Source organism: Kogia breviceps, chromosome 1 (assembly GCF_026419965.1).
Source record: "Kogia breviceps isolate mKogBre1 chromosome 1, mKogBre1 haplotype 1, whole genome shotgun sequence".
In the NCBI taxonomy this organism is placed as follows: Eukaryota; Metazoa; Chordata; class Mammalia; order Artiodactyla; family Physeteridae; genus Kogia; species Kogia breviceps.
In genome coordinates this window covers 182,112,230-182,125,368 of record NC_081310.1, presented here as the reverse complement: position 1 = coordinate 182,125,368, position 13,139 = coordinate 182,112,230, and the positions used below count along the sequence as shown (strand labels likewise).

Genomic DNA, 13,139 nt, shown 5'->3' with positions numbered 1-13,139 from the left:
ATATAAGCAATTAATGTATATTTATATCTTCCCACTTACACAGAAGATAGCATACTATAAACGCTACTATGCATCTTATTTCCCTTAACGTATATGGGCATCACTACATATTAGTTTCTGTTTATCAGTATATATAAGAACTCTTCCACATATCTTTTTACAGCTGCATAGCACTCCATCTTGTGTTTGTACTATAATTATTCAGCTAGTTCTTAACTGACACAAGCAGTTTCCAATCTTTTGCTATAAAAGTAATGCCATAATGAATAGCCTTGTGCACTGAGCTTTTTGTATTTTGCCAATGTATCACTAGGATAGATTCTTGCAAGTGTAGCCCTGACCTAGGTTTACTGGGTGAAAGAGTAGATACATATGTAATGTGGCTATAGATTGCCAAATTACCTTAGTTAGAGTTACATCATTTTGCCTTCCCATCAGCAATGTATGACAATGCTATCCTCAGGAGTATTTTGGTATGATATCAGATAAAGGAGGATGTAGAAATGAATCACAGACAAGGTTCCTGTCCCCAGGAACTCTCAGCCTAGTAAAAGGCTTATGGGAAAATATAATGATATAATGTAATCTTCAGGGCAGATTTATTCTGAAGCTTAAGCTTCAGAGTCCCTCACAGAGAACCTTTCCAAGGCCCCAGCAATGTATTCACAGGTCCATTTTGTAATCTTTTTCCTAAAGAGGACACCCCAAATTATTTAAACATCTACCTCACAGACTTTAGAGCCAGTTCCATAACTCTGGAGTTATGGAAGTGGATTTCAAGTTCTGCAACCATCTTGAGAGGAGAGATTCCTGTATTTAATGACTGAGACAAAGAGACAAACAAAAAGAAAAGGCTCCTTTGACCAAAGAAATACCCCTCCCCAGATTCTGATCAGTTACACACAGGTAGGTAGCTGTCTACACAGAGCCCTCTACTTTCCCTCTGTTCTCAAGAGCAGAAACCAAAACTTAGAAATACATCAGTATTCCCAGCTGACAGCTGAAGACTGATACACTGCACTCAGGACAAGTCTGAACAGATTACCGAGCAGGGTTTTTTTTTGGTTTTTTTTGGGGGGGGGGGTAGGAGGGTTTACACCAGGGGAGTGGGTATTCAAGGCAGGTGCCCCCCATCCCAAAACAGACACCTTTCCGTCAAATAAGGCAGAGGTCTGCTTCCTTACCTGTAAAAACGAGGTTAGTAATAAACCCTGCCCTCGTAGGGTTTGGTTAGGATTAGGAGAGATCACTTAAAGACTTAACCCAGTCCCAGACTCTCGGGAGAAGGTCCATAAATGGAGAACAGAAAATAGAACGGGTAATTGGTTGATCCTTGAGAGCAGTAACAAGAAATTCTTTGCACATTGTGACTTATACAGCACTGTGAAGAGGAACAACCCCTTTATTGACAAATAGTAGGTGCAGATTAAATCGGCGAAGAAGGAATAGACGTTTCTGGCGGTTGCTTACTAATCTGTGAAACGAACTGAATGACCGATTGGTCCGGGTCTCTAAGCAACTGACAGTCCCGGGCTGCTGGCAGGCGAACGCGGGCCTGGATCTGGCTGACGGCTGTGGGGTGCCCCAGTGCCTCAGGCTGACCGTCGGGCCCCGAAAACGGCTGTCCTCGCTGTCAATCCCGGCCCCGGCCGGCCCCGACCTCCGTCGCTAGCTGAACAAGCGGGGGGCATCCCAACTCTCCACGAGGAGTTCGAGGGTGTCGCCGCCAGGCAGGGCGCGCGCGCGCTGCAGGAGCCAAGCTCCGGCGCCGCGGCCCCTTCCTTCCCGCCGGGGGCAGGGCGCCTCCGACTCGCAGCTGCCGAGCCCCGGAACAACGAGGTGCCGGCTTCTTTAAGGAAGATACCACCGCGCCAGCGGAGCAGGGGACGGCGTCTTCCCAGATGATCGCACCCAGCCCCGCGCCGCCGCCGCCGCTGCAGCCTCGCCAACTGCACCGCCCGCAATCATGGCTCAGTGACTCTGACAAAAGGTGCAGCCTCCCTCCCGACGGGGCGGGAGCCAGGCCTCCCAGCTCGGGCTGCGCCTCCCCGCGGCTCCGCGGAAGAGGCCCGCTTACCGCAGGCATCCCAGGTCCGCGCGGAGGAAGATGCACCAGGCGTTCCACCCCAGCGACTCCGCACACCTGCCCGCAGCTCGGTAGGTCGGAAATGGGGGCGGAGCGGGGGAGGGGAGGCGCACCAGGCGCGCGCACCGCCCCCGGCCCGGACCTGCTGCGGGAGACCACTCCGGGGCCGCGGGCCGTGGACACCCGCTGCGGCTGGAAGGCGACCAAGCCCCGGGTGTGGAGTGGGCTTCCTCGATCCCAGCCACCCCTGCGGGGAGGGGCACGAGTGGTGCGTTCCGGAGCGCGCACCCCTTCCGCGACTCCCGGCTCGGGAAAGCCACGGGAGCCGGGAGCAGGCCAGCGGAGCGCCGGGGACGCGCCCAGTAGGACCGGCGCTTGGAGTCCCGGCTCACGCTACGGAGAGCCGGAGGGGGGCGGGGTCTCGCGGCGTAAGGGGGTGTGTCCGCGCGCACCACGGGGGCGCGCGCCGGCCTCTGACTGGAGGCCGCGGCGGCGGAGGCGCGAGCAGCCTGATAATGGCGGCCTGCAGAGCCCGTGAGAGGGAGAAGCGGCGGCGGCTACCCTGAGGTAAATCTGGCCCCTCGGCGTGGCAGAGAGGCTTTGCTGCAGAGCCCAGGGCTCTGCACGTGCCTCCCGCCCCAGGAGGCCTGTCACAGAGCTGTCAGCGGAGGCATCCCGGGGAAGGCCCCGCGCGCCTCAGGCCTCCGGCCCCAGCAGCAGCCTTCTCTTCTACCCGTGGCCTCCTCCCCAGGCCCCAGGCCTCAGTCGCTGGCCCCGAGGAGCCGGGCAGCTGCAGGACTGGCTCCTCGGGGTGAAGGGCCCCGGCAGGCTCCCCTCCGGGTTTCATCTGGAAGTAGCTGGGGAGGGGGAGGGCCTGATACTTGGCCAATGAGCGGGGCCCTGAGCCGCCGCGTCGGGCAACACCTCTGCTTAGGACTGGCTCTTCTCGGGCGCCGGCAGGTGTACGGCCTGGCCGGTCCGAGTCCGAGCGCTGGGTGCGCCCGGCAGGCGCTGGGGCCCGGGTGATGCCGTCCCAAGTCCCCGAGGTTCGCGCGGGATGCATCACCGTGCTGTGTTTTGACCCCGGATCTCAAGGATTGCATAAACACCCTCCCTCCCTCTTATTCAGGGGTTCTCTCGTATGGGGATATGGGGCAGCTTCAAAGGCACGAGCCACTTTGAGATGGATAGGAGTTGGCGATCCACGGAGAACAGGAATGTCCACTGTGTAGCTGGGGCAGAGGATTCTGTGGCAGAAAATCAGACCCTAGGAAATACTGCAGGAATTTGAAGAGTGGGTGTCCAGTTAGAGGAAGTGGGACTAAGAAGCAATCTCAGAAGCTTTCATTTTCTTTATTAAATCTATCCTATGGACTTAAAGTAGCCGGTTCCAATTTCACAGGCTCTAGTGTCGGTAGCTTTATGTTCCCCTAAACTGTACAATATAAAAATTGTTCAATCTCAGGTTACTTTTCTTGCCCATGCTGTCATTCTACAAATGAGAATTTGTTCCTGAAGCTCTTCAGAATCTTGACATTCTTCGGAGAGTGAGGAGGCACACTTTAGACTTTCTTGATTCAACACGTGAGCGTTTCCGTGTAGGGCCTTTGCTCCTGCCTTTAAATGATTTATCAAATTGAATTCCAAAGAACTCCCTCAGAGAACCCCTTAAGATGCAGGACAGTTTTCGTCGGCAAAAATGACCTAGATCTAAATAACTATTGCTAAAACAACAGCAAAATTTAACCGTATTCTAAGTAACTTTATCTTTAAAGAAACATTTTCCTCCACAAACTGTATTTTCATTTATTTTGCAAGAAATAAGGAAATAACATAAACAAAATTAAAATAAGAACATGCACAGTTTGACCATTTACTTTTAAATAATAAAAACAACTGCACATTTTCACTTCTATATGTGATCTTGTTCACTTTCAGCCCCTAAGCATAAGCCAGGTTTTTGTATTTCTAACTGTCAGGGTTGGTTTTTGGTTTTGCCATTTTTATGACCTTTTATGTGTGTGTCAGTTTTCAGGAGAAGCTGGAGTTTTGTTTGTTTTTTCACAATCAGTAAATAAATACTGAATTTTTTGGTTTATTTTTAGCAGTGATGTTTTGAAGCAGTTCATGTAGGAGGCAGTATAGTGTAGTGGTTAAAATGAAGGCTGTCAGAGCCAGATGGCCTGGTTTCAAATCCCAGGTCCACCAGTTACTAGCTGTTTGACCTTGGGCATGTTGCTTAAACTGTGCTTTAGTTTCCTCATCTATAAAATGACCATAATAGTATCTACCTCATAATGCTGTTGCAAGGATTAAATGAACTTAATATTATAAACTGCTTGGAACAGTTCCTGATACATGGTAAGTACTACATTAGTGTTACCTGGTTTACTATTATTAAGATATTTAGATTTGCCCAATGTGTGGCAAATATCGTTCAAGCACTGCAAACAGTGAGACAGATGATAACTAAATCATGCATAAGAAGAAATACAAGCCAGTGGTCAGACTTAATGTCAACAGAGCACTTTGTTGATTTTTCCAGAAACCTTGACCTTGAAGATGGTGAGTAGCCAGCCAAAGTACGATCTAATACGGGAGGTAGGCCGAGGTAGTTACGGTGTTGTATATGAAGCAGTCATCAGAAAGACCTCTGCACGGGTGGCAGTGAAGAAAATTCGATGCCATGCACCTGAAAATGTTGAACTAGCCCTGCGTGAGTTCTGGGCACTAAGCAGTATCAAGAGCCAACATCCAAATGTGATTCACTTGGAGGAATGCATCCTACAAAAGGATGGGATGGTGCAAAAGATGTCCCACGGCTCTAATTCTTCCCTTTATTTACAGGTATGTGTGGTTGAATGGGAAATAGAAATGATTTGAAAGTAGTATTGGTCAGCAATAAGACGAATGAAAGAGTCAGACGAACTTCTGCTTTTAAATGCAGGTGTTTATATAGTCAGGAGTAGATAGGGGTCTGCCAAGAACTGAGTAGACGTTTGCTTTAAAACAAGGTTTTATTTAAACCTGTGTTGCAAATACCTAAAAATAACATATGCCACCTGTTATGCCATGATACTTGCCAATCTGCATAGGAATGGGGCAACATAAGAACTAGAGAAGTGATAAAGACTAGAGTCTATTTAGTTCACTTATTTGAAATCAGTTTTTTTTGGAACTGAATACAGAAGAGAAGGAAAAACTGTACAACTAGTAGTAGTACCCATAGGTAACTGGGCATTTCTTTATATATCACTGGCTTGAACATAAGCCTCTCCTGTTTTAGAAGGTTATTTAATGTCTTAACCATGCAATTCCATTGAATTTTCATGGAGTATGTGGTGTAGCACCTGAATGTTATTAACAGTGCTGATAGCTAACATTTGGGTTCCTACTCATTCCATGCTCTGTACTCAGAGCAATCCTATGAGGAAGGTACTATTATTACCAGCATTACAAATGAAGAAACTGAGGCTTAGAATAGATAATGAATTTATCCAGAATCACATAGCAAGTGGCAGAATTGGGAGCTAAATGTAGGAGTATCCAGCAGCTAAAACTTGTGCTCTTTTAACCTCCAGATTACTGTTTTGCCTCCAAATTACTCTTCTGTAGACCTGGGGAAAGCATTAATATAGGAAAACAAAATCTTTTTTTTTTTTTTTTTTTAAGATTGGCTTCTGCCATAGGACAAAATCTCTAGTAGCTCTACACTTGATGAAGAGAAAAGATACTTAAGACATAGCTAGTTAAAGGCCAGAGCAAAATTTCTTAAGTCCAGTTATTCCTGGAATAGGAAACAACTTGACATGAGTGTGTCTAAATTCAGAATTTACTGTCAGGGTACAAAAGTCTGTTTTAAAACAACAAAAGCTTTTGGACTAGGAACAACAAAGAAAATGAATGCATAATTCTGTGTAATTAGAAACTTGCAAGTTTCATTGTATGGTAAACAAATATCAGTCTTAAGAACTTAATTTATACTGCAAGTTTAGCATGCTATGCCCTGAAGTTTTCTCTCTTAAGATAAGGGATATAAAACACAACTGTTTAGCCTCTGTTTGTTTTATTGTATTTTTTTCTAAAAGTGCTTATTATGTACATTGCAATGATAGAAAATATCAGAAACATTCCTACCACATTCTCTCCTAAAAGTGGATAGAACCTTGCTGAACTTTGCATTGAATTTTGGAGACTAAAGTACATAATCAGACTACAAGTGCAAAGACATTTAAACATATGATGTCTTTGCAAGTACTGATGGTATCCTTGAGTCCAGATCAAGCAACTGTTATAGTAACTAGGCATTAACCAGCTAATCTTTCAAGGCTTTAAGATGTAAAGTACTTCCAGACTTGATTCAGTGATTTTTTTAAAAATCTAAAGTACCTTCTTGTTTAGTAATTTATTTCATCTTTTTAAAGTCTAATAGACCTGTGTTTGACTTGCGGCACTTTTTGCTAGCTGTATGACCTTGGATACGTAACCCACCTTTTCCCAGCGTCTGTGTCTTCATATGTAAGGAATAATAATTTCTACCTTCCATGGGAGTTGTCAAAATTAGAGGTGATGTAGATACAATACTTGGCACATAGGAGGTATTCAGTAATAAGCAGCTCTATTAAAATTGTCTTTTTTATGGATTTATTTCATTAACCAGACATTCATCCACGCTTTAGCAAGTGCCTACTCTAAATTTACACTAGTAAAGACAACCAATATTTACATGTAGTAAAGACAAACAAATCTATAGTGTGACCACAGAGTCTCTATACATTGTCTTACCATTCTGTACATAAATTTTTTTTTCTCCATGTTTTTCTAGATATCTTCCTTGTTCTCATTTGGAATCATTCAGTCAGTTCCTGATAGCTGAAAACCTCACCTAGAAGAAATGTAAAACAAATAATTAACAGAGGATACATCTTATGCATAGGAACTTAGTGGCCAATATGTATACTTGTAATGAGTGTCATGAATGAAAAGTACAAGATGGTATAGGCACATAGAGTAGGGAACCTGACATAATCCTGGGGTTCAGGAATTAAGAACTATTTCAACTGAAACTTGCAAGGTGAATAGGAGTTAGCCAGGTGAGTGACTGAGAAAACTTCCCAGGCAGAAATAACTATACATACAAATGTCTAGAAGCAAAAAGCATGAAGAGTTCTAAAAATTGAAAGAAAATACTAAGACTGCAGTATACAGGGAGAGTTGTTTTAGATGAGGCTAGAAAGATCAGCCAGGGTCAGAGCACACAGGATCCCATAGCCCATGTTAAAGAGCTTAAACTATATCCTAAGAGAACAGGGAAGCTATTAAAGGACTTCAGGCAAGAGAACCAATGGCTAGCATCCTCTACACGTGACAGTAAGCAGACTGGGATCTGTATTTCTGTAGCTCTCAACCAGGGGCGCTCAGACTATAGCCCTCAGCCTGTTTTTGTATGGCCTGGATACTAAAAATAGTTTTTACATTTTTTAAGAGTTGTTTAAAAAAAAAAGAAGAAGAAAGAAAGAAAAGGAAAAAGAATATGGAACAGAGACCTTATGTGGTTTGTCAAGCCTAAAATATCTACTATCTGGCTTTACTCTAAACCATCATTTGAATTCTGGAAGTCTGCATTGCTCAAAGCTATTTAGGAAGTTTTCTTTTGAGAATGAAGACAGAAGAAGAGAAGAAATGAAGGAAGAGTGATGGTGCTCATCTTTAATCTCAGCATATTTATTAACAGTGCACCTGGTAAATAATTGTATGATCTGGACCTTTCTGTTCTTTCATTTTCTGTCTCAGTGGCAAACACATGCAACAAGGGAAATGTATGCAAAGAAGACATCTGCAGACCATTGCAATTATGGCTGTTTGCCATTGGGAGAGATGGCACGGAGAGGCGTTCTTTGCCTCTGCCCACCAAAAAGACAAAAGGAAATACTAGTAGATTTAAACATAAAATTAGCAGTTCACTCAATCTTCAGCAACTCCTCACCTTCCCTACTGAGTTTCTTTTCAACCCATGGGCCTGAAAAGAACACAATAGGACAAATGCTTTCAAAGCACTGTATTTTAGAATGATAGTTCATGTTCAGTGAAGTAATTAATCTTGAATTTCAGGTAGTAGGAGAGTTATAATTAGATAATGATATAAGTAAAACAGTGGTTTATTCTAGATTTTCAGCTTGTATCAAACAAATATACAAACTCAGATTTGAATTTTTATATCAAAATGCATGTATGATTTTTATAAATTGGTTTTTAGAAGCCATCTATTGATAGAGATAGCCAACGTATTTGCATTCTGCTTGTAGAAGTTTATGAAGTAATGATGTCTTTAGTTTTATCAGTGACTACAGGAGTACTTTATTGCTATAACAACTGGTTGTTCCTTCATAATTTTCTCTCAGTTTCACAGATAATGTTGATAGTGTAAGTGCAATACGCAAGAAGTAGATTTCAGGCAGTTTCATGGAATAGAATTTCCTAATTGATGTTTATTCCCCAGCTGGCAAATCTACCTGCTGAAACTTTGGTCTTTTCAGGAAGCTATTAACTAGAGGGTTAGAGTTCATCTCCATTGACACATGTAGAAAATGTATAGCCAGTTGGATACTTCTCAGAATAAAGCTATTTTTAAATAAGTTTTTACCTCTTGACTTGGAGATTTGGTGTGTATTTGTTAGGGACGAAGTGACAGTTTGAGGTACTAAAGTTTAAAATAAAATGCACATATGAAAGCACTGACCAAATAAAATATTCATGGAATTTCCGCTTAACATTGGAGACTAACTTAATCAGTAACTCTTTCTTTATAGCTGAATTGTATAAACTGTGCAGATGATTGTACTCTGTTTTTTTATTTCTTGTAGCTTGTAGAGACTTCACTAAAGGGAGAAATTGCCTTTGATCCCAGAAGCGCCTATTACTTGTGGTTTGTGATGGATTTTTGTGACGGAGGAGATATGAATGAGTATCTGTTGTCCAGGAAACCCAATCGTAAAACTAACACCAGCTTCATGCTTCAGCTGAGCAGTGCCCTGGCTTTCTTGCATAAAAACCAGATCATCCATCGAGATCTAAAGCCTGATAACATCTTGATTTCTCAAAGCCGGTTGGATACCAGTGACTTGGAACCCACACTAAAAGTGGCTGATTTTGGTCTAAGTAAAGTTTGTTCAGCATTTGGGCAGAATCCAGAAGAACCTGTCAGTGTAAACAAGTGTTTCCTTTCCACAGCGTGTGGAACAGATTTCTACATGGCTCCTGAAGTGTGGGAGGGACATTACACAGCAAAAGCTGACATCTTTGCTCTGGGGATTATCATCTGGGCAATGCTGGAAAGGATCACATTCATAGACACAGAGACAAAGAAGGAACTCTTGGGGAGTTATGTAAAACAAGGAACTGAGATCGTGCCTGTTGGGGAGGCACTTCTTGAAAATCCCAAAATGGAACTTCTCATTCCTGTGAAGAAAAAGTCTATGAATGGGCGAATGAAACAACTGATTAAGGAAATGCTGGCTGCAAACCCTCAGGATCGTCCAGATGCTTTTGAACTAGAACTCAGATTAGTACAAATTGCATTTAAAGATAGCAGCTGGGAAACGTGACACATATATTATTTGCAAATATCTTGGGTAATATGCTGCTTCTGTTTTAACAGTGATGCAACATAATGTGGCTGAAAAAGAATATAAAAAGCTAAACTCCACCTTTTAAGGGTTTAGATTTTATTGTGGGATTTTTCTTTCCTCATTTTTCTTAAGTCCAAGGTGGCAATTTTCTTAGTATGTTTTAAGTGCGTATTACCAATGTGAGTGTAAATTTTTTTAAATGATCATTGGTAGAAGTTTGGCAGGAAAATTTTCTAAGAGCCAAGAAATGAAGAAAGTCCAGTTTTCTGGAAATATGTCTCTAAGTATTCTAGACATTCCTTGTCAGTATTAGGAATTTCCATGGAAGAAGAGGTTTGCGTGCTGGTAATGCAACCTTTGAAGCTTTGTAAAGGAAACATAAATGTATATATTTATGTATATGTAAGTATGTGAATGTGTGCATTTTGCATTCCATATGAAAAAAATGCCACTTCTGTTTAAATTATTTGATGTAGGTTTGGGTTTTTGAGATTTGCTGGTGAAATCAGTGATGAAAAATAAAAGAACCTTCCCTCATCTCCTACCCTGTCCCTCCCTCTAATGAAATCATACTAAGTTTTTTATTTTTATAATATTATACACCTTTTTTTTAAGGCATCATTTTGGAGAGTCTAAAATTATCTGATTAAACATAAGTGAAATTAAGTGATCCAAAGCTGCTGAAGTATGTTTGAGCTCTCCAGTGCCCTAAAGCTGCAGGAGTTGAATTAGCCATGCAATCATGTGGTACAGGTTGGCAAGGACATTGATGATTCAGTCATACCTTCTTTAGATAACCACGCATTCAATTAACTAATTAAACCACTGCATTGGGACATGTCTACACTTGAGCATCTGCAATCTGATACAGATCTGAACACAGGATTCTTCTGTATCTGAAAACTTTGCTGTATATGAACTATAGTAATTGATATATTAATTTTTTATTTCAAGACTTTGTCTAAGCCTCAGCATCAAGTCGAAGAAACCAAATGAGCTCTACCCTCACATTGCCTACCCTAATATGGTCTCTCGTTTAATCACTGGAATTTCTTTCATTTTGGCACTAATGCTGTTTTGTCTAATTTGACACAGTAATGGTAGTGATATGGTTGTATTCAATGTTGATCACCTTTTTCTAAAGTGGGAAATGATACTTACACAGTTTGGCAAATGGGTAAAATACTGTGGCATAAGTTATATCTTTCAAATAGAGAGGTTATCAGTTTTATACAATCACTTGGTATGGTCTGTGTCAAGAACCAACAGACCATTATTCTTCTTGAAGTCAGTTTGATTTTTTTTTTTTTTTTTAATTTGCGGTACATGGGCCTCTCACTGTTGTGGCGTCTCCCATTGCGGAGCACAGGCTCCGGACGCGCAGGCTCAGTGGCCATGGCTCACGGACCCAGCTGCTCCACGGCACGTGGGATCTTCCCGGACCAGGGCACGAACCCGTGTCCCCTGCATCGGCAGGCAGATTCTCAACCACTGAGCCACCAGGGAAGCCCAAGTCAGTTTGATTTTAACCCCATATGGTTGTCTCCAATTTTTTTTCCTGTAAATGCAGATAGTTCAAATGTAAGGGAAGAAAGTTTTCCTAAAACAGAACATTAACAACCTTTAAGGTTGTTAATACTTTAAGACCATTGTATATAGATTAAACTTTATAAAGCACTAGAATCTTTGGTCAAAAGTTTAAAAAAAAATTTTAAAAGGTATTAGAATATTGAAATCATTGATAATTCAGTCTCCTCAGTTTTTTTAACTTCCACAACTTTTGGAATATTCCTTTCGTAATTTTTTCCTTATTTAAAATGTGTTAGGGGGACTATAAAAGGTGAAAAAGCACAAAAAATTGGAGTACATAAAATTTCTAAACTATGCATTACTTGGTATGAAGTTTGAATAATTGAAAGGTTTTATTAAAAATAAAACCTTTTAAGTGAAAAAAAATCATATACTTTTAACATTACTCTCAAGCTAATAAATATAAGAATTCTTTTGGAAATTAGAGGTGGAAATACACTGGAACTTCATGATTATTAACCCTGTGGATAGCCAAATTAGTATAACACAGATCTGGCCAAGGGGATTGAGTTACTGGAAGTAAAAAAACATAATGTCTAATCAATAACATGGCACTTGAGCAAGAGATTCTTGATGACTTAGGTGATGGTATGCCAATGCTTCGTTTGCTCTTCAGATATCTACATGTCATGGTTTTGGCCCCGCCTCATTTAAAATAGTTAACAATTATAATTTATTTTGAAAAATATTCTATGTTACCTGTGAAGTGGAATTATTTCTTTCATTGGTGGTAAGGATGTAAGGCGATCAGGAAGTTTCTTCTGAAATTTTCTCAAGTCCTTGTATTCTAAGTAACCCATGATACCATGAAAAATTATAGTAAATTCTTTGTTGTTATTTGTTCTTTCAGGAGGTATTTACTAAGTACCTACTGTGTGCTCAGCACTAAAGATCAGTTGATAAAATAACAATTAAAAAATGGTATATAGCCATGGGCCTTTTCCAGCCAGGAGTAAGAAATAAAAGATGATTAGTGAAGCTGGGAAATTCCTGAATATTGCTAGGGGAAAAATGAAAGCAAGAATTTGTGCACAGTGCCTTGCGCATAATAGGTACTCAATAAACAATTATTCCTCACAGAGTCTCTTGCCATGGTTTATAGTGTTTTATGAAATTTGTCTTAATTGAAAAAAGACCAAATATTTCAAATAAGCTTATAGGCAGCTGTGGCCAGTTAAAATAATGGGGTTGTACAGTTAGTTCCTAGAATGTTATTTTGCACTAGTTGTCACTTAGAAAGGTGGGGTTCCTGTAGTTTTTTGGTGCTAAGGGATACTTTGTCATTATGATGAAGTAAATGTTAAGTGTCAGATAAATAGCACACTGAGTAGTTCTTTCTGCTGGTCTGTTTTTTCCTCTTTGTTGTTGTTTTTAACTGTAAAATGTTTATCAATCAAACTATTGTAGCAGCTACAGATAATTCACCAGCATGACAAAATGGTCAAAAACTAAGTCATCAGCACTTCAAAAATGAAAGTAACTTTTGAAATTTTCTTTTAAAATTGTCAAATATATTTTATGAAGAATTTATAAAAGGGGGAAATGATTGTAATTTATTGTTCATGACTTTTTTTTTTTTAATAAAGTGAATTTCAACAAAAAAACCCTGGAAATGCTACATTGCTGCTTTGGTGGCTCTGTGAGTAGTTCTGTAATGCTTTACTTCATAGACATAAAATAGAGCATATAAAATTTGAAACAATGTCTTTTTCAGCCTTATCTATTAAACGAAACTATAATAGAAGCTATTGCGGAAGAAAAGATGATTGAATTATAGGAGTTTCAGCATTTCAAGTTCTCTAAAATTTTAATGCTTGCTGTATTAGAAGAACTTG

General features: G+C 41.0%; 1 protein-coding gene across 2 annotated transcripts; it reads left to right on the top strand.

The window, feature by feature from the left end:
- The first annotated feature begins 1,901 nt into the window (after window positions 1-1,901).
- Window positions 1,902-12,896, top strand: PDIK1L (PDLIM1 interacting kinase 1 like). Of its 2 annotated transcripts, none has more exons than XM_059082699.2 (3): window positions 1,902-2,157; window positions 4,632-4,933; window positions 8,950-12,896. In XM_059082699.2, exons 1-3 carry the CDS (start codon window positions 1,902-1,904, stop codon window positions 9,688-9,690), a joined length of 1,299 nt encoding a protein of 432 aa, XP_058938682.1. In that variant the 3' UTR covers window positions 9,691-12,896. The 2 variants fall into 2 exon arrangements, with proteins under 2 accessions (XP_058938682.1, XP_058938685.1); XM_059082702.2 differs by lacking the exon at window positions 1,902-2,157 and adding an exon at window positions 2,525-2,653.
- Window positions 12,897-13,139: the final 243 nt, after the last annotated feature.